At 41.6% G+C, this 27,996-nt stretch overlaps 1 protein-coding gene across 2 annotated transcripts; it reads left to right on the top strand.

Moving 5' to 3' along the window:
* On the top strand, positions 1-23,941 carry uckl1a (uridine-cytidine kinase 1-like 1a; the record flags this gene model as incomplete). Of its 2 annotated transcripts, XM_083975326.1 has the most annotated exons (15): positions 1-44; positions 6,069-6,262; positions 9,179-9,285; positions 11,029-11,199; positions 13,257-13,328; positions 13,501-13,690; positions 14,730-14,791; positions 16,067-16,083; positions 16,251-16,352; positions 16,462-16,555; positions 19,019-19,081; positions 19,205-19,327; positions 22,160-22,267; positions 22,592-22,748; positions 23,822-23,941. In XM_083975326.1, the coding sequence occupies 15 exons, from the start codon at positions 1-3 to the stop codon at positions 23,911-23,913; spliced, it is 1,596 nt and encodes a 531-aa protein (XP_083831452.1). In that variant the 3' UTR covers positions 23,914-23,941. The 2 variants fall into 2 exon arrangements, with proteins under 2 accessions (XP_083831452.1, XP_083831451.1); XM_083975325.1 differs by having other exon boundaries at positions 19,019-19,327.
* Between the last annotated feature and the right edge of the window lie 4,055 nt (positions 23,942-27,996).

Here is a 27,996-nt window from a genome sequence, read left to right as displayed (position 1 = left end):
ATGGAGACGGAGTGCGGGACAATAATGTCATCCCGCTCGGACAGGTACATGAACCTCTGACGTGTTTTTATTACTGTGTTTTGTTTCTGTCGATACGAAAAATACTGCGTGGTTTGGTTTTTATTTTATTTCTAAATGTCTGCAGCGTGTTGGAGCTGTGATGTAGCGTTATAAACCACACTGACTCCCCCTCCTCCTCCTCCTCTTTCTCCTATAATTAGAGCAAATACAGCTCTGTGTTTCGACTCTAATGTTACTAATACAACAGAAATCCCCTCTCTGCTCGTATATTTTGCATTAACGACGCCCTACGGTGACAGGATGATGATGCTGAGTGCAGTTGTTGCAGAAACAGAAACGCGATAAAACACGAAGCTTCTCCCAGAAGTGGGTGAGCTCGTGCGTCACAGCCCAGGCTTCCTATTAATGAGAAACCACTAGAAAATCCTGAAACACCTCCGTCATAAATCCTCCAGTATTTTACTTATTAGTCTGTAATAATAGTAATTGTGTGTGTCTCTCTGTGTGTGTGTGGGTGTGTGTTCAGAGAATGAGGGATCTTAAAGGATTGTGTCACAGGCTAACAGTCAGGTGGTTATTATCTAAAGGAAGGAGGAGTCAGTTTATTTTCAACCTTTAAACTCTTTAATTATCCAGTCTGGGGTGAAATGTGCATTTATTCACGTACAGTGTTGCAGATATTCAGAGCATTTTTACTTACTTTATTCTACCCTATACAATACAATACAAATGACCCATTACATTACAAATAAATGTCCCAATTCAAAATGTTAGAATAAAGCTATACTGTAGTAAGTAGAAAAAGCATCAAAATAAAAGTAGCCTACTTTTCATGCAGCAGAATGATAAATCCCACCAATGTTAATAATCATGATTATTACAACATTATTGATGCGTTAATGTGCAAGAACAGCAGCACGTTAATGTTGCAGTTTGGTCAAGGTGAAATACTTCAAACTTGTTGCTGATATAGATTCCCTATGTAACATATGCTGTTAAAGAAATGTGGATATACAGTATATAAAGAAGGAAAGTACAAGTGCTTCAAACTCATTTAAGCTTTTTTTTGTTATTATTTGTTCGTGAGGCCATAAAATAAAGTAACTAAACATGTTCAGTTTATGATAAAATGACAGAGAAAAGCAGAAAATCATCTAGTTTGAGTCCAAAAGCCTGAATTAGGGAATGTGTTTTGATTATTGAAATCGTCATTATTGAAATCTTTCAGTATAGTTCATAATGAATTTTTCAGCTCTTGTCATTCTGTTAATGTGTTATAATAATAATCAAGCTACACAGATGTGATAAACACACACTAACACTCTGGTTAGAGTCGTCTTACATCAAGTTAAGTTTTAACGTTTGGTGCTTGAATTGGGAAACCTGTTAATACTCACGTCTATTTGACTAATGTATTGAATGCAAAGAGTTTTTTTTATTTTTTTATCCAGGTGAAGAGTCTCAGGAGAGAGAGTGTAAAGCTTATAACAATAAAACTGGCTTCACGTCTATTGACCTGAGGAAAAATAATTGCACCACAATCAATATTTAGAGCTGCGGTCTCACTTAGCTCAGATGAGTTCAGAGGAAGTGGCCTCATGAGACCAGCAACAGAAACAGTTAGAAACTTAATAGTTTTAGTGTAAATGTAATGTTATTTCAAGGATCAATGTGCCACCTTTTGTGATTTTTTTTTTCTGTTTAAAGGGATAGTTCAACATTTTAAGCAAATTGGCCCATTGCCATAATCCCTAGTCATAGCAGTAGGTTCATTACCTTTAATTGTCGGTGCAAGCTGTTTTTAGAACGGCGGAGCAGAGCCGTGAGCTGCTCAGAGCTACGCTACGGAGGCTAATGGGATTTCTTGGTTTCCCTCATCAAACTCATCAAATACACAATCCAACAACTCCAAAAGGCTCTGGTGGACAAGTTGTGACCTGCACATTCACCACGCTATGAGATAATAGGCAAGGCAAGGCAAGGCAAGGCAAGGCAATTTTATTTGTATAGCCCGTTTTTACAAACAGTTTGTCTCAAAGGGCTTTACATGGCATCGTAACAACATCCTCTGTCCTTAGACCCTCACATCGACTGAGGAAAAACTCCATGGAAACCCTTTTAACAGGGAAAAATCGGAGAAACCTCAGGGTGAGCAACAGAGGAGGGATCCCTCACCCAGGACGGACAGACGTGCAATAGATGTTGTTACAGACAAGAAACAGTTTACAGTTTGTCACAGAATGTGCGATATGGAAATGTTAGCAGGAGTTGATGAAGGCAGTCTCTGGTGAGGGAAATTCATGCAAAACCGCTGATGTGCGTTGCCTTCAGGGACAGTTTTTCATCAAGCAGTCTCTCATTTACCTCTAAAACAACTCTGTCTGGTAACGTTCTGTTATTATCTCATAGCGTGGTGAATGTGCAGGTCACAACTTGTCCACCAGAGCGTTTTGGAGTTGTTGGATTGTGTATTTGATGAGTTTGATGAGTGAAACCAAGAAATCCCATGAGCCTCCGTAGCGTAGCTCTGAGCAGCTCACGGCTCTGCTCCGCCGTTCTAAAAATAGCTTGCACCGACAATTAAAGGTATAACGAACCTACTGCTATGACTATAGGGATATAGGGTGTTGAACTATCCCTTTAACATCATTGGAAACTGAATAAAAAGTCAAAGCCAGACGTCTTAAGGAGCTCTGGGAAACTTTGATGGGCATTTTTCACAGTTTTCCCCTGGTGCGTTTGCTGCCAGGCCTTGAATATAGGTCACTATTACACTGTGTTTGTCTTTGTGTGTGTGTGATGCTCTGATGTTTTTGTGACTGTGTGCATCAGATTCAGTGAACTGAGATAAAGGATCACCAGCAGCAGCAGCTAGAAGAAGAAGACATCCGTCCTGTCCTGTCCTCGCTCTCAGGAGCATCTATTAATACCGGGGCCAAGCAGCTCTTTGCTGTCAGTGTCACAGTGTTGATCCTCTTAGTGAGAGTCGTCCCACACACACAAACACCGAGAGGAACGAGGGACACATGGGCAGCAGCCTGGAGAGAAAGAGAGAGAGAGAAAGAGAGAGGAGAGGTCAGGGCTGTTTGACTGTTCAGGCTCCACAGGTACAGATGGAGTAAAAACACACAAACTGAGCTATAATCTGCACCACACAGACTAACACGGTCGGTGTTAGTTTGAGATAGACAGAGAGGTGTTGTTGTAGTTTTTTTTTGTAGTATTTTTTTTTTTATTTAACGAGGTTGTTGCCCCCGGCGACAGACGACGAGCTGGAGATTAGGAGGTTCTCGTCTGAAGTTGACATGACTCTGCTGGACTGTGCCGGGGCCAGGATCTCTGGCTGCTGGTCCCTCAGGTCGGACCGCAGGTAAGATACTGTAGATAGAAGACGTGCAACTGTCGTTATAGCTGCTGCTGCTGCTGCTGCTGCTGCTGCTGCTGCTGCTGCTGCTGCTGCTGTTGTCTGGTCGGTGCAGCCGGGGACGCCACACGACAACGCAGATATGTGTGTGTATCTGTGTGTGTGTGTGCCATAAATAGACTGCGAACAGGGTTTGTTGGGAGGTCAGAGGAAGTGCAGGATCTAGGTTAGTTTTTTGCAGGGATTTTGGGGTGTTTTGTTCGTGCTGGGTCTCTGAGGGATGCTGCCTGCAGTGGAGCCATTACTGAACACAAGCTCTGGAAGAGAGAAACATTAGAAACATTCATTAGTAGTACACGCTCTCTCTTTCTCTCTCTCTCTCGGTTCCTTTTCTGCTTTGTCCCATTTTGTTTGCAACGTATGTTAAGTTTGTAGATCATGTGTGAAACAAACCAGCAGAATCGCCAATTCAACTACTAATTAGTACTGCCAGTGGTAAAAAAAACAGCAGGAGTTGCAACTAAATGTGTCCTGGGAGAGAAGGCGTGACGCAGGAGCTGTAAGCTGCGTGTTGAATAAGATCCATAGTAAACAGTGGCGTGAGAGTCTGAGCCTAATTACTGTACAGTCATCTGAGGTCATTATATCACACTGTGACTTCAACACCGTGTCAGAAGTTACTGGGACTGGTTACTTCAATCTAGATAGATAGATAGATAGATAGATAGATAGATAGATAGATAGATAGATAGATAGATAGATAGATAGATAGATAGATAGATAGATAGATAGATAGATAGATAATTGAAAATAAAGATAATGGTTTTTTTTCATATCCGAAAAGGAGTGGAAAGAAGAAAACTTATTTACTCCCACCCCTTATTCATAAATTAGCCATCAAGCTTTCTTGTCATTATAATCTATATAATAAATTAATTTATGAGCATCCTGGCAGAAGAATTTACTTCGGTATGAATAAAGATCTATCTATCTATCTATCTACCGGTATCTATCTATCTATCTATCTATCTATCTATCTATCTATCTATCTATCTATCTATCTATCTATCTATCTATCTATCTATCTATCTATCTATCTATCTATCTATACAATAGAATATACGCTACAAGTGCTATTATTATTTAATTAAACTCAAGTTTGTAAGAGTTTCCAGCAAAATGAGCTTTAACTATCTGTTTAAATAACAAGAGAAACATGTTGTTTTGTGTTTTATGTTGTGTTCTCATCATAATAAGGCAGCTAACATGTGTTGTAAGACATGTTGTAGGAATGTCAAAGACTGTATTTTTACTTTTTGCTGCTTAAAACTCAAAGATATTGTGAAAAAAAGAGCTTTAACTACAAATACTCAGTGACTGTGGCCGTATAGTTCATTTATATTGCAGCCAGTCAGTATACTATTGTGTATACAGGTTGTAAATGTAAATGTACGTATGTTTGGACAGGTGAGAATTTAAAGGAAGAACCTGTTCAGACATGACGCAGCTGAGTTTGACCTCACAGCAGGTTTAACAGCTCGACACGCTTACATAACACACACACACACATACACACAACTTTGTGTTTGTGTAACTGTGGACAAAGATGTTTCGATGTTGAGCTGCAGGTTTGAAGTGTAAGTTCTGCATCTTGACAGTTTCGTTGTTTACTGCCGAGCTCTCTGAGAAAGTCTCTGTCAGGATGAGTTATGTCACATTTCTTCCTTGTGAATACTTTTTCTTTTTCTTGCGTAAGTGTCCTTTTCATCTGTACAAAAATATTAGAAATATGTGTGTTGTGTTTTTCACTTCAGTGCTCTTGTACCTTTACCTACATGCTTTCTTTGGTTAGATTCGTAATTTGTATTTTTTGGGTAGTGAGTTTGAAACTAATAAATATTTTCAATACTACAGTAATACATTAATTTATTACAGTAAAAATTCAAAAAACTTCCAGAGCACACTAGAGCAGACCAGGAAAGACAAGATTTATTATCAAAAGTAAAAGCAGAAGGGGCGAACAACGCGTTTCACATGTTGCTTCATCAGATTTGCTTTTTCCATTAATTTATTAATTAATGAATCTCTAAAATGAGAGAAAATTGTGAAAAATGCCTTTATGATTTTCTTAAAGCCCAAGATGATAATATCACATTTCTTTGTCTCTTGGCCTTTAGTGAAGCCTGAATGTTGTTTTCTTTGTGTTTTATCTCTTTGGTTTAACTTCATTTTTGTTTGTTGCTGTCAAAACCTTTTATTTAAAGCTGATTTATGACGCTCTCTTCAGTTCTTCTCTTCTCTTTCCTAGTTTAATTTGACTTGTAAAGCACTTTGTAACTCTGTTTAGTGCCATATGAATAAAGTTTATTCTTATTATCATGATTATTATTATTATTGTTACAGTCTAAAACTTTTCAGATGTGACATTCACAGAACAGTAAATCCTCATGGGTGAACAGCTGAAAAAACGCTTGACATCTGTGACTGACAGCCTGTTTGATTAATTGACAATCAATAATTGTCTATTATTTCCCTGTCACTCAACTTATCGATGAGTCATCTCAGCTGCATTTTGTTCCTGCTCCCCTTCATTCACTCAGTCGCTCTGTGTCGAGGAGCATTGCCGTGTGTGTGTGTTCAGACTGTGACCTGTGACCTGTGTTGTTGTTGTTGTGTTTTCCAGTGGGAGTGGGGACGACTCGTTGGACCGGCTGCTGCCCCCCGCCTCCACGGCCCCCCCTCGCAGGAAGAGCACCCCCATGCTGAGTCAAGCCGAGCCTCCTCTGCTGCGCACCGGCACGCGCACCATCTACACGGCCGGGCGCCCGCCGTGGTACGACGAGCACGGAGCGCAGTCCAAAGAGGCCTTCGTCATCGGTACGACGACGCTCACTCATCATCATCATTATCTCAAGGAAATCGAACAAAACTGGACTTGGTTAAAGACGTTTCACCTCTCATCCAAGAGGCTTCATCGGTTCATGTAGCATCTGACCAGGCTGAGACTGGTCCAACTATCTGGTGGTGTGGAGATCCAGGTATTTAACCTCTTGTGAGGGCGTTCACAAGGCCGATGATGCCACTGGTTCCCTTTGTGCTCCATGTGCCAGTGTAACGTAGGTGCACTTACTCACCCATAAAGGACGTGCAAACCGGCTGCCAAGCGCTCATTGAACTCTTGGCAAAACAGCAAAGGGCCAGGTTGACATCGGCTACACCAACGACAGTCATTAGAGTGACAGTCGTTGGTGGAAAGTTGGTTTTGACTTTGTTAGTGGGGATGAAAGGGCAGCATTGTAAATTGTAGATAGGTGGTGTCTCAGACCCTCTGTTTAGGGATGGTTTCTCTACTTTCACATAGATGGCTTCTTTTACTCCTCTTTCGAACCACCTGTCCTCTCTGTCCAGGATGTGGACATTGTTGTCCTCAAAGGAGTGGTCTTTCTCCTTGAGATGTCAGATGCGAACATGAACTGATGAAGCCTCTTGGATGAGAGGTGAAACGTCTTCCTAGACAAATAACCAAGTCCAGTTGCTTTCGATTTAAATTTCCTTGAGATAACTATGACCTGCACAAATGAGAATATTCACAGGCTCATCATCATGTTTTTTTGTTTTTTTTTTACTTGTATCTGTGTCTGCCAGTGATGGGAATAACGGCGTTACTAACGGCGTTATCTTTTTCAGTAACGAGTAATCTAACTAATTACTATTTCCACCGTTACAACGCCGTTACCGTTACCGACAATTAAATGAGGCGCGTTAAACTACTTTGAAGCCGTTGTCCTCCGACTTGGCTCATCTCATCTCAGACACAGAAGCTGCTAAACTGTTGTTGTTTTTTCCTCCTCTCCTTTGGTGAGGGGAGGGGGGAGGAGGGAGGGACGAGACAACCGCATAAGTGATGATGATTGGTTGAGGCAGAGTAAGGTTTCATGCTAAGCCAATCAGAGGCAGTGTTCAGTTTGTACACAAACCACACACGCACGCAGTTTAGCCTCACACACACAGACTAGCAGAGGGAAGCTGCCGAGATCGGAGGGAAAGTGGAAACAGACACTACTTTAATCTCCCTGAGGTAAAAGACAAGAACATGTGAGGTGTAGCTACATTATGTCCCGGAGCGAAGTGTTTGTCCTGAGCTTCTGCTCACCTGACTCTGTGCAGCTTCTTCATTAAATCCAAACAGTCCGACACAGCGACGCTCTGCTCCTCTTTGACTAAAGTCTCTGTAGCTCATCAGCTGGAACTCTTCCAGAGCAGCTACAGCAGCGTTGTGACCTCAACCATGGTTGGTGAGAGCAGAAATGTTGTTGTTGTAGTGAAAATGGGCGGGCTCGTGAAGACGCGAATTTACACAAAGTCAAAACGAGCGATAAATCGCATTTCTCGCGTATCTCGCGTTTGGTCGCGCGTATAAACTCGAGCGAAAAAAAAGCGTTCCTCGTGTTTGGCGGGAAGCCCCTTGCGGGTCTTCCCGCCAAACACGATGAAAAGGACGAAGACGCGAAGGTCCCGTCGCCATAAAAGAATCGGGTGTAGCGTCGCAAAAAAAAAAAAGTCGCGTATACCGCGTCTCGCGCCTAATCGCGTCTCGCGCCTAATCGCGTCTTTGCGTCACGGCCTTTTACACCGCGGACGTAACGAATAAACGGTGACGGTGTGAACGAACAACATAGAACAGGACCAGACGTGGCGTTGTTTCCTCTTTTCACCGACAGCTCCACTCTCCCTTACTTACACTAACTACTGTTATTGTTGAGGCCAGATAATTGTGGGATTTGTAGTTTTTGACCAATCGTGTGCTCTTTCTTTTTGTGATTTTTCCGGTTCACACATGTTTGTTTTTTTTAGGGGCAAATGCGAGTGAAATGCTCGCCCATGGTGGGCATAAGAAAATGTAAGACCTGTCTAAAATTATTTAAGACTTGAACACAATAATTCAACAAATTCAAGACATTTTAAGACCTATAGATTTTCACATTTTAGACTTTTTAAGACCCCGCGCGCATACCCTGTTATTTCATATAAAAGTTTAAGTGCATACATATTTTATGATGCTGTGTATTATATATTTAAGACCATCTTAGAATTTTCTAATAAATTTAATACTTTTTAAGGCCTTAATTTTAGATACATGAATTTAAGACTTTTAAGGATCCGCAGATACCCTGTTGTGCGCTCGCAGCAGGACAGATAATCAGATGGATAATCGGTAAAGTTAATAATTTCACTTAATGTGGCCATGAATAAATTAATTTCGATGTTTCGCCTGTTATTAAACGCAAATGTTGAATAGGTCTCCGCTGTTTTCACATTTAAAAAGGTCTTTGTTGTCTTTGTACAGAGACAATATGAGATTTGCTTGTAGCCACAGCACTTAAAAAACCCACTGTAACCTATTTTCATAGGCACACCAGCCTCGCTTTCAATAAAACACACACTCGCATTCCATAATTGCGATCAGTGAAATATATGAAAACAATAAAATACAATTTAAAAATGAGAGAGAAAAAAATCCAAATTCTTCGACATATTTAAACTTTAAAAAAAGAAAGAAAAAGTAACGCAATAGTTACTTTCCCTGGTAACTAGTTACTGTTATAGTGAAGTAGTGGAGTTACTAATTCAGTTACTTTTTGGGAGAAGTAATTAGTAACTATAACTAATTACTTTTTAAAAGTAACATTCCCAACACTGGTGTCTGCACATGCAACACGACCAGACAACATTAGACACACTCTGAAACACAAACATAATGGGCCTTTGAAATGTGTGTGTGTGTGTGTGCAGGGCTGTGTGGGGGCAGCGCCTCAGGGAAAACCACCGTGGCCAATAAGATCATAGAGGCTCTGGATGTGCCGTGGGTGGTGCTGTTGTCCATGGACTCCTTCTACAAGGTGAGACTCATCACTTCAGTGTTATTATTTAAACTTTATCTCTCTTTGGCTTCACTGTTGTCACATCTGGTTTTAGTGAGTTCATTTAAAAAAGCATAATTTCAATCGATTACAGTGATCCAATGCATTGCAATCACAGGCTTGAGTTAATGACGATTTGCAGTAACTCTCAGATTGAAGCCTTCAAATCTCATTGTGAATATTTGGTGCATTAAATCCTACAATAAATTAGAATATCATGGAAAAGCCCATTTGCAATATTTCTGGTCAAATTGCCCCAACTAAGTATTAAAGGAAAATTCTGGTCATTTTTGACCCCTAAATCGTTGTCCTGATGGTCACCCAGTGTTGGTTGGAGCAAAAAACGCGACTAAAATTGATGCAGGCAAACCAGAGTTACACCATGGCTACCCGGCGCTAGGGATAGCCACAACGCTAACCTATGGGGGCAATTCTTTCAACCACAACAAACACTCAGAAAACAATCAAATATCTATGGTACATGACTGGAATCCTTAGAGACACCACTGAACTCATATAGTGTACAGTATAAACAGTATAAACTTTGTGTTTTTGCATGTAGTCACTCACCTCAGATAGCCGAACTCTGTGATGATTTCTTTACAAAAAATAAACGGTCGGAGATATTTTGGACATTACCACAGGTTTTGAATGCAAAAATGTATTTATTATTTGATTGAATAATAGAGACACAAATGTATCTCCATACCGAGGCCCAAATGCAGCTGTTTGCAGATGTTATGCTGCTGCTCTTTGTATAAATAACTTCTTCATAACAACTTAAATTGTGACGACATGTCAGTGTTGTGTTCACAGACTGTTTCTGCTGCCTCCAAGTGGACAAGAACTAGTTGTTGCTGGTTTAATTGAATGATCTTTTAAAAAACACATTTATATCTACAGCTGTGAAGGTGCAGCAGCAGTGTACATCAAATTAATAATAATAACAATAAGCTATTTGTATTTTAAAAAGGGTATGTACTGTATATTTATTAACACATCATTATTTTTAAAATAAACAACGCCCTGAATAATTTAATTATCTGCTTATCTGTTCTTGTTCTCTGAATGTGATATTAACATGCATGTAAAACACAATAGTGAGTCCACAAATGGAAATAAATGTACGTGTGAAGACAGGTTATAATGAAACAAACCTTTTATTCTCATCATTTAACTGTTGTTGATGAATAAATATGACTTTTTGCAAACAGAAATGTAAGTAAATGCTATAAACTTAACATTTTATGGTGTTGGAAAATTAGCCAGACAGAATAAAGAACACAGAGAAACCTTTCCATTATTTTTCAACATTAAAAAATGTCATTAATTATGGCAATAAAAAGGAAAATGTATCGTTTGTTTGAGCCCTAAAAGGCTTTTAGGAGGAGAGAAGATATGTTTTCTTTTGTCCTCAGAGGAAAAGTTTGGCGAAACATTTCTGGAACTTCCTCTTAAGCTGCAATGTCCAATTTTTTAAACATTTTATTTCATGTACAATGTGTTAATCAGCCTTCGGTGGGTTTTCTAACTCTGTGTTGATTCACTGTGTTTACGCCCTGGTGAGCTCAACACCTGCTGCTTCTTCAGACGCACAGACCTGAGATCTGTATCGACCTCCTCCTCCTCCTCTAACTGAGCAACAAAGTGAAGAATCATGTTTTCCTTAAAAAAAAGTTGAACCTTCAGTGTTGATCTTCTCTGTGTGTTTGTGTCTCACAGGTTTTATCGCCGGAGGAGCAGGCGCTGGCGGCCAGTAACGACTACAACTTCGATCATCCCGGAGCGTTTGACTTTGAGCTGCTGGTCACGACCCTCAGGAAGCTGAAGCAGGGCAAGAGCGTGAAGATCCCCGTGTACGACTTCACCACGCACGGCCGCCAGAAAGACTGGGTGAGCTACTGCTGCTGCTGATGTTGTCGTTGTTGTTATATCACAGAGAAGAAGCTTTGGTTTCACAGTTTGGACGTTTTTCTGCAGCTTTTTATTCATCAATCCAGAATCAATCAAACTGAAGACGTAGAGCTGCTCATTAGGGGCATAAAGTGTCATGCAGAAGTTTACAGTATGCACCCCTCGTCTAAATTTCTGTTAAAGGGACATTGTGTAACTTCTCCTGTTATCTATTCAGGAAAATCGATTATTTGGTTCAAAAGTCTGTTTTTCATTAATCAGTAATCCCCCCCATCAACAAACTGAAGTGTTCCTTTCAGCTCTGAATGAGCCGTTCATATCATTCATATCTCCATGGAGCGGGTAAGCTCGGTGCTGCTGCCATGTGGTGTCGCCATGTTTTTACGTTCAGTGGCAGCGTGACGGTAGGAAACCACGGAAACTCAGCGGAGACACCGGAGCTGTCGGCTCAGGTCGAGGTGGCGTCTGTGAAAAGTCACCGCGGTAACGCAGTGAGGAGGAATGGAGCGTTACACTGATGCTGCATTCACCTGCAGTCGGGCAGACGGCCGTCGCTAACAAACCAGATGTCGTTTTAGTCACAGAAGTCCAGAGAAAGCCGGTAAAACAATACCACATCGCCATGACAACATATTGTCACGTGTATTGTTTTGCCTCGTGCTGACGGACCACTTGTTGACATAGACGCTTGTTTATGCCGTTACGTGCAGTGGCTGTCGTCCGTCTGCCGTCTGCCCAATTTCACGTGAATGCAGCATGAAAAATACGATTGAGTTGCTTGTGATATAGTACAACCGCAACGCTAGATGGGAGTAATTCTTACACAATGTACCTTTAATGTGAACAGTTAAACAAGTGGAAGATGAAATGATCTCCAAAAGGCAGAAAGTTACAGATGACACATTCTCTTTACATTTTAAACAATATAGTATATATACATATACGTATATATATACTGTAAATTTCTTTTTTTTTTTCATCTTTTACATTTTCAAAATGACAGAAAAATAAAAGGGCCCTCAGCAAAGGTTTGGGCCCCCTGCATAGTTAGTATCTAGTAGCCTAGTGTGTAAATTTACACAAATGTATTATTAGTTATCTGAGAGCTCAAGTCCTCCTGGGTTTCCCATTCTTTTGCAGGCTGCTTTGTTCCCCTTTTCACTCTAAAACTGTAGAGAACCAAAATAACACACAGAAATGGCTTAAAATATTGCAAAAAAAAAAAAAAAGAGTGATTCATGTTTAACTTTATGCCTTTTGGAGGTCGTTTCATCTTCCACTTGCTGTTCTGTTCACATTCACAGACATTTTGACCAGGGGTGCCCAAACTTTTGCATGAAACAGTAATACATCGATTCAATGATCAACAAGCATCGATCCAAAGTGAAAACATTAAACAGACATAACTGCATACAGTATCATCATTCAAAGACACGCCTTTATTTTGAAATTTCCCCTGGTAGATCTGAGCGATGATGAGTGTGTCTGCTGCAACGCAACGCGTGTGAAGCTAATGACTAAGATCTAAAAATATCTGGTTTGAGACTCTAAACAGGAGAAAAGGTTCACACCACAATCCCTCTTTAAATAGACAGTTCAGTAACTCAAAATGTGAGACTTTAGAATGAAGAAGAGGCTGATTTTAGATTATTTTTCATTTATATGTCTGGTTGAGCTCAGAAATAATAAGTTAGTAGTATCAGTGGTCCCTCAATAGAATCAAAATCATATCTTCTCGTTATGAAACTTGTGATTTTCACCCCTACACCGACAGGAAACCACATTCAGCTGCAGAGAAAACATCCTTTAAAACATTAATGTGTGTGTTTTACATGTGTAAACAAGTGAAAGTGACACGGCTGCAGCGGTTTCTCTCTGTAAACATGTTTTTTTTCCTGCAGTATAAGCAGCAGCATGTTCCTCTAAAGTGACGCTCTGCAGCTTTAATCTGAGACGAGTTAAACCGACTGTTCATGAAGTTATGTTCTACGCTTTGAAGACTCTCACTTCTTCTCTTTTTCTCGTCCTTTATGCAGAAAAATGTGTACGGGGCCAGCGTAATCATATTTGAAGGAATTATGTCTTTTGCAGACAAAGAGCTTCTTCAGGTGAGGAGGCGTTCAGGTGTTTTTTTCTCTTTTCCTGCTTTTTGAAGAATTCCTGAGTGAAGTAATCACCGGCAGCTTTTTTGTTTGAGCAGCTGCTTTGTTGAAGTAAATGTTATTGAACTGTTCGGCGCGTGTGTGTGTGTGTGTGTGTGTTTGCTCTTTCCACCTGCAGCTCCTGGATATGAAAATCTTCGTGGACACAGACTCCGACATCCGGCTGGTCCGTCGGCTCCGCAGGGACATCACAGAGCGAGGACGCGACATCGAAGGCGTCATCAAGCAGTACAACAAGTTTGTGAAGCCGGCGTTCGAGCAGTACATCGAGCCGACCATGAGGCTGGCCGACATCGTCGTGCCCAGAGGTGGGAGAGACGGACGCCGCCATTTTATTATTCTTAACCCTCCTGTTTGTCGTCCTTCTGGGTTAAATTGACCCAATCTGTTCCCTTCCTCCATCCTTTCTTCTTTCCTTTCTTCCTTTCTCCCTTTCCTGCTTTCCATAATCCCTTTTTCCCTTCCTTCCTTCTCGTCGTCCTCACTTCTTCTTCCTTCCTCTTTTGATCCAATTGACCTGATCTGTTCCCTCCCTCCATCTTTCTTTCCTTCCCCTTTCCCTTCCTTCTTTCCTCCCTTCTTTCCCTTCTTCTTCCTTCCTTGAATGAGTCTGTTCCCTCCCTCCCTCCCTCCATCTTTCTTTCCTTCCTTTTTCCCTTCCTTCTTTCCACAATCCTTTTTCCCTCCCTCCCTTCCTTCCTTCCTTCCTTCCTTCCTTCCTTCCTTCCTTCCTTCCTTCCTTCCTTCCTTCCTTCCTTCCTTCCTTCCTTCCTTCCTTCCTTCTTCTTCCTTCCTTTTTGACCCAATTGGCCCAATCTGTTCCCTCCCTCCATCTATCTTTCCTTCCTTTTTCCGTTCCTTCTTTCCTCCCTTCTTTCCCTTTCTTGAATGAATCTGTTCCCTCCCTCCATCTTTCTTTCCTTCCTTCTTTCCACAATCCTTTTCCCTCCCTCAATTCCTCCCTTCCTCCCTTCCTTCCTTCCTTCCTTCCTTCCTTCCTTCCTTCCTTCCTTCCTTCCTTCCTTCCTTCCTTCCTTCCTTCCTTCCCTTTGTCCTTACATCTTCCTTCCTTTTTGACCCAATTGACCCAATCTATTCCCTCCCTCCCTCCATCTATCTTTCTTTCCCTTTCCCCTTCCTTTTTTCCTCCTATCTTTCCCTTTGTCTTTCCTTCCTTCTTTCCCTTCATCCTTCCTGCCTTCCTTCCTACCTATCTTCCGTCTTTCCCTTCGTCCTTCCTTCCTTCCTTCCTTGGCCCAGGAGAACAACAGGAAGGTTTTAACTGTGTTTCAAAGCAGCAGCAGCAGCAACAGGCCAAATGACTCTGTGTTGTTTTCTCTCTCGAAGGCGGAGGGAACATGGTGGCCATCGACCTCATCGTCCAGCACGTTCACAGCCAACTGGAGGAGGTGAGTGAGTCAGTGTGTAAGCGGGCGCAGACGGTGGCGCCACCATGTGGTCAAACGCTGTAACACAGAGAGAGAGGAAGAAGGTCATAAACTGTTTGTACTTTTATCGATCCTGCTCCAAAGTCTGGTGATATTTTAAATTAATCAAATTAAAAACATCATTATAGTTTCAATTCAATTGTTCAATAGTTTTTTATCGAATCAGGATCCACATCTGATTCCCTGTTGAACTGAAATCCTTTAAAATCCTTTGTCCTTTGTTTGTTTCACACTGTCCAAACCAAAACCACAGGCGTTCTTCTGTGATGAACGGGTGTGAAGCCGTTGCAACATGTAATTCACCACCGCTCTGCGACTCTCATTAACCCTTCCCTCGCTCATTTTTCTTCCTTTTGCTTATAAAGAAAATTAAATTACATATTTTAGTCCTCATTGCAGGTTTGTGCCTCACTTGCAGAGGCTGCAGATTAATTCTTCTTTATCGTTATTCAAATATGAATTAAAGAAGTTACAGATTTTTCTGTTAATATGAGACACTAAACACAAACTGAGGGTAAACTTATTGCTCTCTGGGCCACAGATTATTTAATACCTGTTCAACACTGTGGAAATCAGAGCACTTGTCTTTTAACATGTCAGACGATGAATGAATATTTAAGACTCTTATTCTGAAAATTCTGTATTGCACAGTCGCATCGGTTGTGTCCAGGTGTGTCGTCTCCATAGTCGTCTGTGGTAAAACTGTCAGACAGAGCTGGTGATTGAAATGTTGATTTAAGGATTCATTGGCTCCTGAGCTGAACAAATCCAGGCTCTTTACCCAGATGACACCAGATCCAAAATGGCAGCCATCACTGAGCCACATGGGCACAGCAACGTTTTTGTTTTTTTGTTCCTTTTATTATCACGAACAAACACACTCACAGTTTATTTTGATCTGCAGCCTGGTGCTGTGTAAATACTGTGACTGCAAATCCACAGCTGAAAATAGTCCCCAACAAACACAATCAACGTTTTTCCTCCTGTTCCAGCGACGAGTGGTGAAAATCACAGAAAGTTTATATTTGTTTCCTCATTTTAAAGATTTACGTCTTCAGCGATATTTAACAGACATGCTGTGGAAATCCTGAAGCATTAAGAGGTGTTTTGAAAGGATTTGTAAAACCAGAACAGTCTTATCCTCTGAAATCCTTTTATCTTCTGACTTATCTTTTCTTTTTCTTTCTCTTTTTTTACCCTGTCTCATTGTTTTTCTCTCACCCTCTCTTCATGCAGCGTGAGCTCAGTGTCAGGTACGCTCGTGCATATTGTCACTTTGTTGTTTTTGGATCAGTCGCTCTGTGTTTAGAGAACTTGGCCTCGTCGGTAACTCTCTGTATCTTCGCTCTAAAGGCAAGGTTAAAGTCCGACTGCTTCATGATGTAGCAGAGAATCAGAGTTAAAAAAGCTTTTCTCTCAGGGCGCTCCTGGCCTCGGCTCAGCAGACTCAGCCGCCGCTGCCTCAGACGCTCAGCGTGTTGGAGAGTACGCCGCAGGTCAGAGGCCTTCACACCATCATCAGGTACCGGGGCCGTCGCTGGAGTCTGCAGGCAGCTCTTGTGTGATTGTGCAAAAGTGAAAACAATATAATACAACTTTATTAATAACGAATCATTTTCACTCTGCTGCAGGAACAAAGACACGAGTCGAGACGAGTTCATCTTCTACTCTAAGAGGTTAATGCGGCTTCTCATAGAGAATGCACTCACCTTTCTACCATCTAAGGTACTTTAAAGCAGCTGTCATCTATGTTTTTATATGAACAATTAATCACATTATTACTCATGTGAAATGGATGAACCCACAGATGATAAGTGAGAGTTTTAGAGAGTTTTTCACATGTCTAGTTAAAGGGATAGTTCAACAGTTTGGCAAATTGGCTCATGGGATTTCTTGGTTTCCCTCATCAAACTCATCAAATACACAATCCAACAACTCCAAAACGCTCTGGTGGACAAGTTGTGACCTGCACATTCACCACGCTGTGAGATAATAACACAACGTTACCAGACAGAGTTGTTTTAGAGGTAAATTCATGCAAAACCGCTGATGCGCGTTTCCGTCGGGGACAGTTTTTCGGCAAGCAGTCTCTGTATTTACCTCTAAAACAACTCTGTCTGGTAACGTTGTGTTATTATCTCATAGCGTGGTGAATGTGCAGGTCACAACTTGTCCACCAGAGTGTTGTGGAGTTGTTGGATTGTGTATTTGATGAGTTTGATGAGGGAAACCAAGAAATCCCATTAGCCTCCATAGCGTAGCTCTGAGCAGCTCATGGCTCTGCTCCGCCGTTCTAAAAATAGCTTGCACCGACAATTAAAGGTAACAAACCTACTGCTATGACTATAGGGATTATGGCAATGGGTCAATTTGCCAAAATGTTGAACTATCACTTTAAAGAAAGAGTTTAAGTGTTAGCAGATAAAGAGCTGAATTTTTCCCCTGAGGAGTCGGCTGAGGGGAAAAAAACAGAACCAAAATTCATGATATGTTTAAAATAAGCAACTGTTTATGAATCTAAAAGGTGGTTGAATGTGGTCACAGTTTGTTTTCACTGCCCCCAAGTGGACAAAAGAAATCATAAAAATTCACTTCACCACAGGTGTAAAGGACCATATCAGTGGTTCTGCACGTTTGAGACTGTCACATACAAATCATCTTAACAACTTAACGGGCTGAGATCAGGTTTAATTTATGTTATTATAATTTAAAAACAGCTTCCAAACAAAGACACGAGTCAATCTCTGTTTCCAAATGTTTAATTTTTGGGTGGATTCGAGCAGCAGGTGTTTGGACGTATTAAAGGAAATAGAACCGATATGGATGGTGCACAGTAGCTATAACCATTAACATCCCATAATGCACTGCTCTGCCAGCTGATTCAGATTTCTGCATTAAGATGCCAAGAGGAGGGTTCATCGTTGAGACTAAACACAGTGAACGGGGTTAGACATCGAACATATTGATGAACCGAGCTCAGACGTGATCAGACTGGATCAATAACGACAGAGATAAATAAACATTTAAGACATTTAGGAGCTCTGGTCCTCGCAGATACAGTCAGAGGAGTCGTCCTGCCTCGCCAAGGCAACAAGGAAACCTGCTGGTTTGGTTTCTGTCTGTGCCCACGGAGGGAAGAGTCAGTCCGATCAATACCGGCTTGTTCTGATCGATCGACTTCATCCTGTGAGGAAACATGAGGAGAGGACGGCGAAGCCACTGTCGACTCAGAGAGAGAGTTAAAGCAAAAACTAGTGGATTTAGTTGCAGTTTAAAGGTTTAATATGTAGGAAATCCCCCCATCTAGCGGTGCGGTTGCATATCTGAACGTATTCTTGATGTTGCATTCACGTGAAATCGGGCAGACGTCAGGCAGACAACAGACGCTGCATGTAACAGGATAAACAAGCGGCTATGTAAGTTTATGCACCCCTGGTCTAAATTTCTGTTAAAGGTACATTGTGTAGGCATTACTCCCATCTAGCGTTGCGGTTGTATATCGCAAGCAACTCAATCGTATTTTTCATGCTGCATTCACGTGAATTTGGGCAGACAGACAACAGACGCTGCATGTAACAGGATAAACAAGCGTCTATGTAAACAAGTGGTCCGCCAGCACGAGGCAAAACAATACAGGCGTGACGATATGTTGTCATGGTGATGTGGTATTGTTTACCTGACCCACGTTTTACCGTCTTTCTCTCGTCTAATAAAATGACATCCGGTTGGTTTGCCGACGGCCGTCTGCCTGACTGCACCTGAATGCAACACCAGTGCCTCCGTCCTTCCTCACACTACACAGTGGTGACAGTTTTAACAGGCCGAGCTCACAGCTCCGCTGAGTTTCCGTGGTTACCTACGGTCACGCTGCCACTCAACGTAAAAAATGGCGATGCAACATGGCCGCCTCGGTTCGGTGCGTCGCCCACTTATGTATTTGTAACGACTTGTAACAACTCATTCTAAGGTACGAGAAAGCTTTCATTTGTATGCGGGTGTGATTCGACTTCAGTGAAATACGTATTTATGAAAGCAACATTTGTTTTTTGCTGATAAAAAGCTAAATAAGTTACACACTGGGGCTTTAACAGCAGATATGTTGTAATTCTCCTTTTGTATCTGAACAAAAACCTGCACATTGTGTGTGTGTGTGTAGTAAAACGTTTCCTCCTGTGTGTCCTCCAACAGCCGTGCGTCGTTCAGACTCCACAGGGCCACGAGTACGAGGGCCGCAGCGACAACGGCAGAGGGGTGAGTGATGCTCCGGGCTTTTACAAGGTCTTGTTAACTTGCAGTCGAGAGTGTGTGTGTTTCTTTGTGTGTGTCCTCGGCATCCCCGTCCTCACACACACACCACGCTCGTCGTCTCTGCAGATCACCGGCGTGTCCATCCTGCGGGCAGGAGAGACCATGGAGCCCGCCCTGAGGGCCGTGTGCAAGGACGTCCGCATCGGCAAGATCCTGATCCAGACCAACCTGGACTCAGGAGAACCAGAGGTGAATAAATAAATACATTTTAACATCAGTTACTCCCAAAATATTTGTGCTACATATCGGGCTGGGTCTTGACTAAACATGAAAACCACTTTTGACATGGGTTTCAAAATGTTTAACCTCTTCCTGGCCAGTTGTTTTTGCTGCAAAAACACAACATTTCTATAGGGCTCTATGGGGTTTATGTCTGGTGACAGTATCTTCTCATTTACAGAGTGATAAAAAGAGATATCCAAAATCCCCTCTGTGAAAACTTCTGACTCTAATATGTCAACGAAAAAAAACAAGAATTTTGAAAGGGGCTTTATCCATTGTTTTGGAAATTAGCGCATATTTCATTAGATATTGCCTCATTTACATATTTAAACATACATTTTGACAAAATTTGTAATACAAAAAATATTTGTCTTAATGTGAGTGATAAACTTGGGAAGTTTCATGGTGATATCTGTTAGTTAAAATTTTTACTTTAAAATACATTAAAAAACCCATAGGCGGAGGTGGACATTTTTGTCATGGATGTGGTTAAAATGCATTACGAGTCCAAAATATGGACTTTAATTCTGAAACTCGGGACATCCAGAGTTTACCCAAAGATACACCTCCTTGCCAAAAATCCGTCCGCTATTGGGAAAGGACCCAGAGTCTTGTGGCAAAGTTTTTGTGGTCGGGAAAACGACCTAGAATTGGGGGTACGGTACTTCAGCAGGGCAAACAGCTAGGGGGATTTGGGTTGCCCAATTTTAATTTATACTATTTATCATTTATGTTCCGCCCTTTAAGAAACTGGTTCTTTCAAGATGTGAACCCTTTGTGGCTCCAGATGGAGCAGGATATTGTTTCTCCTTACAAATTGGAAGAATTAACCTTTTGTGGTCTACCCTCCAGATACTGTCAAACAAAATTTGGCCCTTTGGAAATTGGGTGGCTGGGAGATGCAGTGGCACACGCAGACACCAATTTTTAGAAATCAGCTGCTATGCTTGGAGAGGAAACCAATTATTTATTCCCCATGGTCTAACTCTGGTATCCGTATTTTATCTCATATTATAGACGACAGAGGACTTAGGTCATATGAAGATCTCAAGAGCTTATAATCTACCCAGATCTTCCTTTTATTTTTATTTACAGCTGAGACATGCTATCTTAGCTCATGGAGTTCCATGTAACATGCCTCTTCTCGAACATCCCCTTCTCAAGCTTTTAGGCATGGAATCTAAATCCAGAGGTCTGGTATCCACTCTGTATCAAAAAATACAAGAAGCTAAAGGCCATACACTGGGGGTGACCAAAGTGTGGAATGTTGATTTGAAGGAATATAACCAAGTTATTGATTGGAAGAGAGTATGGGGAAACATTAAAATTACGTCACGGAATTTCAATTATCAAATGATTCATTATAAATTTATTCACAGATTTTATTTAACACCCAGGAAACGCTGCCAACTTCAACTTTGCTCCACTCCCACTTGCCCCTTGTGTAACTGTAGCCAAATAGGAACTTATTGTCATATGATGTGGCAATGTCCGGATGTGGAGCTTTTTTGGTTTCAAGTAGCATCTCCGATGGGAGATATAATTGGGATCAGCATACCGTGTAATCCGATTGTTTTGCTGCTAAACGATGACTCGCAATTAGTACTTAAGTTTACTCAGAAGAAATTACTTTTCTTAGGCCTGACGGCAGCTAAGAAGATGTTAATACAGAGGTGGAAACCGCCACACACACTCAATATCTCTCGATGGACTGCCTTACTGTACGACATTACTTCTCTGGAGCTCTCGATTGCCCGATCGAATGGGGCTATAGCGAATAGCATCGAGGTCCTGTCTAAGGCATTGGAGAAGATTAGACTTAAGTTACATAGACAAAATTGGTTAGTCGATAGGGCTTAGTCCCCCATGTATGAACTATAAAAGTGTATGGGGATGTCTGGGTGGAGTTGTGCATGGGGATTTGGGAGTTGGGGGGTGCCTGTGTGGTGTGTTTGGTGTGTGTGTTGAGTGTTTGGGGGATGCTGCTGGCAGTGTGAGCTGATTGGATCGCCCTTGTCTCGGGATGGTCATTATTTTTTTTTTATTTTTTATTTTTTTATTATTACTTATTTACTTATTTCCATTATTACTGGTGTACTCTTTAGACATTTGTTAGTAGAACAGGAGAGGGACAAGGGGACTTGACACTTCTGTGTTAATTAATTGAACTTTATGTGATGTACTTCCCCCTTTATGTTCAGAGACTAAATCCAGCAAGGGGAAGGGGAGGGGGGGAAATAAGCCAGAGGGGGTAGGGGTGGTATAGGTGGGATAAGGGTGGGACAATAGCCCACATGGTTATGACGTACTCATTTTGTATATGATGTATGGTGGTATATGTACGATGTACGGTGGTATATATATATAGATATATATATATGATTTAAGTTGGTGTATGTATATATGTCAATTAAGTAACTGTGAATTTGATTTAATGTGGGCATATTGTAAAACGGGCGGGGGGGATGAAATAATAAAAATTTGATCAAAAAAAAAAAAAAAAAAAAAAACCTCCTTGCCAAAAATCCGGCCCTAGTGACCTTTCATTTGACCGTGGGGAGTTGGGAAAGTGTGTGAGGTGGAGAAAAATGTAACTGTTGTTCAAATCTCAAAATCACATCACATCAAATTGCATCAGATAAAAGACGAAAGTATTTTTGATTGTTTTCCTGTTTTGTTTTTTTAATTCTTCCACATGATGTGTGTCTCCGTGGTAACTACCCTTCCTGCCTCTGTAACCATGGTAACCTGTCTCCTCCTCCCTCTCTCTCTCTCTCTCCCTCTCTCCGGCCTCGCCAGCTGCATTACCTGCGTCTGCCCAAAGACATCAGCGAAGATCATGTCATCCTAATGGACAGCACGGTCTCCACCGGCGCCGCCGCCATGATGGCGGTGCGAGTCCTATTGGTGGGTGGAGATTAAACATCGTCGTTACTCCCTCAGTGCGGCCGCGGCAGCAGGGACGAACGACCCCGCTGCTCTTACATCACATCACATGTCACATGTTTGTGTTTCTGTCCGTCCTGGTTGTTTGATCAGCACCTCGTCGTCTTCCTCTTCTCCTGTCAGATCGTTTCTCTTAGTTTTATTTTTTCCTTCCTAATCGCAACAGATCAGACTCTGACAGCTGTTGGTGTGTGTGTGTGTGTGTGTGTGTGTGTGTGTGTGTGTGTGTGTGTGTGTGTGTGTGTGTGTGTGTGTGTGTGTGTGTGTGTGTGTGTGTCTGAGCAGGACCACGAGGTGCAGGAGGACCGGATCGTGCTGGTGTCGCTGCTGATGGCCGAGCTGGGCGTTCACTCCGTGGCCTACGCCTTCCCCAAGGTTAAAATCATCACCAGCGCCGTGGACAAGAGTCTGGACGACTCCTTACACGTAATTCCTGGTATCGGTAAGAAGACGACGACAACGACAACTTAGATGCGCTCACTGTCACTATTTATAACCGCGTGTCTCACACACACACCTGGTTCAAAGCAGAACTTATAAACCTCAGAGCGTTTGAAGAGTTTAAATAACAGCTGATGTACGACGTGTTCGGCTCCCAGCGCTGCTTTTAGGTTGATGCAGGGATTAAAAAGTATATTTATCAGTTGATAAACCGTATTTAGACACTTTAAGATGAACGTTGATGTGCTATATTCCACTAATTCATTATTTTAAAGGGATAGTTCAACATTTTTGGCAAATTCATTGCCATAATCCCTATAGTCATAGCAGTAGATTTGTTACCTTTAATTATCGACGCAAGCTATTTTTAGAATGGCGGAGCAGAGCCGCGAGCTGCTCAGAGCTACGCTACGGAGGCTCATGGGATTTCTTGGTTTCCCTCATCAAACTCATCAAATACACAATCCAACAACTCCACAACGCTCTGGTGGACAAGTTGTGACCTGCACATTCACCACACTATGAGATAATAACAGAACGTTACCAGACAGAGTTGTTTTAGAGGGAAATGTAGAGACTGTTGATGAGAAACTGTCCCTGAAGGCAACGTGCATCAGCGGTTTTGCATGAATTTACCTCTAAAACAACTTTGTCTCGTAACGTTCTGTTATTATCTCATAGCGTGGTGAATGTGCAGGTCACAACTTGTCCTCCAGAGCGTTGTGGAGTTGTTGGATTGTGTATTTGATGAGTTTGATGAGAGAAACTAAGAAATCCCATAATGAGCCTCCGTAGCGTAGCTCTGAGCAGCTCGCGGCTCTGCTCCGCCGTTCTAAAAATAGCTTGCACCGACAATTAAAGGAAACAAACCTACTGCTATGACTATAGGGATTATGGCAATGGGCCAGTTCGCCAAAATGTTAAACTACCCCTTTAAGACACCTGGGAACTATTTAGATTTGTGGAAAAGAGGCATAATATGTCTCCTTTAATGTCTCTTAATGTTTATTCTAGTTGTGATTTTATCATTTCCTTCAGCTCCAGACTCTGACTCCACTGTTGTGTGTTTTGTAGGAGACTTCGGGGACCGGTACTTTGGGACGGACGGGTCGGACGGTTGGAGCGACGACGACGACGACGACGACACGGAGCAGCCGTCGCACTGACACAAAAAAACATCTGTGAGATCTTTGACAGGAAAAAACACGAGCAGCACAGCACTACTACTTGAAAAAACAAAACCTCTGTTACCGTGCGTCTTCTTCTTCAGGCCGTAGACAAGCAAAAACAAAACAAACACACAAAAGAAAAAACACTGTTCTGTTCACGTCTCATGTTCTGGACATGAAGTTTTCTACTCGACACGACAGACGAGTCTCAGTCAGTTCTGCATGACGGGATGTTCTATTGCTGTATTTACAACTCAGAGCTCATCGTAAATATTTTCATACTCAGAGTCACAGAGGTGAAACAGTGCCAACAACATAGAGGTGCAATAAATCAACAACATTATTTATTAATACTATTAATATCTCATCCAGCATCAGGTTGCACCAGCTGTTTGAAAATCCAGTTCTCAGTGACAGTGACAGAAAGAGTCGAGTTGCAGCTGAGGATTATGGGAAATCGAGGGTTTTTTCTCTTAGAAATAAACCATAAATATGATGAAGTTAATAATAACGTTCGTGTGTAGGGAGTCGTAACAAACTGTGCAGTTGTTTGTTGAGACTTTAACCTCATGGTGGCGCTGGAGGAAAATAACTCATGTCACATGTTGAGCTTCAAATTCCAGTCGTTCGCTTTATTATCATGTGAATAGAAACTCGTATAAATGTGTTTAACCCTCCTGTTGCCCACCTGGGTCAAGGAAGGAAGGAAGGAAGGAAGGAAGGAAGGAAGGAAGGAAGGATGAAGGGAAAGAAGGAAGGAAGGCAGAAAGGGAACGATGGGAGGAAAGAAGGAAGGGGAAAAGGAAGGAAAGATAGATGGAGGGAAGGAACAGATTAGGTCAGTTGGGTCAAAAAGGAAGGAAGAAGTAAGGACGAAGGGAAGGAAGGAAGGGAGGGAAAAAGGATTGTGGAAAGAAGGAAAAAAAATGAAGGAAAGAAAGATGGAGGGAGGGAACAGATTTGTTCAAGGAAGGAAATAGGGAAAGAGGGGAGGAAAGAAGGAAGGGGAAAAGGAGGGAAAGAAAGATGGAGGGTCAATTGGATCAAAAGAGGAAGAAAGAAGGAGTTAGGACGAAGGGAAGGAAGGAAGGCAGAAAGGACGATGGGAAAGAAGTAAGGACAAAGGGAAAGACGGGAGGAAAGAAGGAAGGGAAAAAGGAAGCAAAGAAAGATGGAGGGAGGGAACAGATTCCTTCAAGGAAGGAAGAAGGGAAAGAAGGGAGGAAAGAAGAAAGGGAAAAGGAAGGAAAGAAAGATGGAGGGTCAATTGGATCAAAAGAGGAAGGAAGAAGGACGAAGGGAAGGAAGGAAGGAAGGAAGGAAGGAAGGAAGGAAGGAAGGAAGGAAGGAAGGAAGGAAGGAAGGAAGGAAGGAAGGAAGGGAGGGAGAAAGGAAGGAAAGAAGGAAGGAAGGGAGAAAGGAAGGAAAGAAGGAAGGATGGAGGAAGGGCTCAATTTGACCCAGAAGGACGACAGGAGGGTTAAAATGATTTCATCCAGTTTGAAATGAGGTTTTATGTTGCAGGATTTTTAATTCAGTCTTTCTGTGCAACTTGAATTAACTAGATTTTTATTTTACAAACAGCTGCTGCAACCTGCTCCTGAACACGCTGTGATACAGACTCATTTATACTTAATTCTGCTTTTTTTTGTTTTTTGTTTTTCTTTAAATGTAATGTACTGAACTGAACTCACATCTAAAGTAGAGGAGCTGTCAGAGCCTTTATATTAAACACACAGTTATATTATTATTACTATTATTATTATTATCACCACCTTAATCCTGCAGGTTTACACACAGTAACAACAGGTGAAGGAGCTCAGAGAGTGGGAGGAAACACATTCATCTTCTGTTTTTCATTCTTCACCAACATGGGGGAAAAAAATAGCTCTTTTTTTCTGGACTGATGGTGAAGGTGAAGGTGTGAGGACGTCGTGGACGGCTGAATGATTTTCCCGGAGCTCCTCTGACTTCTCAGGGTTCAGACACAGGCCAATACTGTGGCTCCTGCTCTGATGCACTTTAAAGCCTGAAGGGGTCAGTGTAGCTCACATTTACACTTTCTCCCTCTCTCTTTCTCTCTCTATCTCTCTTCTCTGTGATTTATAGTGAATCTATAAATGCACACACACACACACACACCTGGTTCACCTCCGTTTGCACAAGTGTGAAATGTGTTGATTTGATGTCATGGATAATGAAACAATGTTTCTTGGAGAAATAGTTCATGATGTTAAGACGTGTGTCACTTCAGGGAAACAAACTGTGCAGTAAAAAAAAAAAAAAAAAAACTCAAAGCCTCCCACTCCTCCCTCCCTCCTGTGTGTTCGCTCTGTGTTTTATTTTACTCCTGATTGCCGTAACGACGACGAGGATCCATCCTTCCTCCATCCAGCCTGTTGTTATTATCTCTGTCGTCGTGTACCTTCAATGAACCCGACACTCTCTCTTTCACTCATTCATTCATTCATTCAAGCGTTTATTCCAGTCATTCATTCATTCTCCACACACACAGTGAGATTAACACATCACATTAGCTCTGGATGTTGTATCATCTTCTTCACACCTACAGTATCTGCTGCTGCTACTGCTGCTGCACGCTTCTTCTCTTTGTGTGTCTGTCTGTGTGTGTGTGTGTGTGTGTGTGTGTGTGTGTGTGTGTCTGTGTGTGTGTGTGTGTGTCTGTGTGTGTCTGTGGGTGACACTGTGATCACGGATGTCATACGACGCACGCTGTATTCTCCAAGACAGCAGAAAGACTCGCTTCGCTCCATGTGACTACTGCCTCAAGGTTAACCTGTTACCATGGAGACAAGCCCGCCAATGAAAATTCGGCAGACGGTTGCGATGTTGACTGCAAGCTTTTTGTTTTAAGGGGTGACCTATTTTTTTTTTTTTTCCCTCTTTCCTCCCCCCCCCCCCGCCCCCTCTACACACACCCCACAACCCTCCTATACCCATCCACCACCGCTGCTGCTACTCTGCTGGCACATGTGCACGTGCACACACACACACACACAAAAAACACACATGCACGCACACTCCTACTCCATGTGGAATGAGGTTGTAAGATTGTACACAAAGAAGCAGCCTTACATAGAAAACACCGACACTTTAAAGGTTTTTCTTCCTTCTTTTTCTTTTTTTTTCTTCTGAATTTGACCCTCAGAATAAAATAAAAATAAACGTGTTCAGATTTTTTTTTCTCCCTGCTCTCATTGGACTGAAGATATAAATCTAGAGGCAGCTTTTTGAGATCATTAGAAAAAAGAAAGAGCCTTTGTTCCCTCTGCAGTCGACGACGGGCGGCGAAGTGAACTCTCAGGTTTTTAAAAAAAAAGAAAAATAAGTTCAGTGTCAGCTTTTTAAGAACCGAGACTATGAGATAAAACTTTTGGTTTTTTTTTAAAGTGCCACTTTATTACAAAAGTATAAACTTGACTGACATTTCATGAATAGTAATCTTGATATAAAACATTACAATCTTTTGCACTTAGCACTTAATTACACGCTTTTTCGAGTACAAGACCCTGTAGTCTGAATAGCAAACACACAACATTAGCTGCCACATTTAAACTTAGCTTGGGTTTCTTTTTTTTTTCCAAAAAGAAAAAATATATATATATAAAAACAAAAAGAAAAAGAAAAAAGAAAACACACCGTAGCTTCATGGCTTCAAAAAACAACAAACAGAATAACACTGATTTTTTTTTTCTCTTTTTTTTTTTTTTTTTTTTTTACATTGCAGCTGTTTTGCAGTTTGTGTCACAAGAGAAGTCATTCCAAAAACACAATTAAACATAATAGAAAAAGATAGATTTCTTGACACTGATGATATATTTATTAATTCTTTCTCTTTTTGTAATGTACATACACGTTGCATCAACATACAGTATAATCACATTGTTTGCTGGGGATATTTGGTCAAATGAACTCGTCGTCGTCGTCATATTGTCCAGGATTTGGATGTTTTGCGTGTATATATATATATAATATGTGTGTGTATATGTGTGCAGATGTGTGTGTTATATCCTCACATTGACGCTCTGCTGCTTCACGAACCCTTTGCTTCACATTTTA

The sequence above is a fragment of the Trachurus trachurus genome (assembly GCF_905171665.1).
Source record: "Trachurus trachurus genome assembly, chromosome: 7".
NCBI lineage: Eukaryota > Metazoa > Chordata > Actinopteri > Carangiformes > Carangidae > Trachurus > Trachurus trachurus.
The sequence above is the reverse complement of the archived record's forward strand: the minus strand, read 5'-3'. Positions and strand labels throughout refer to the sequence as shown.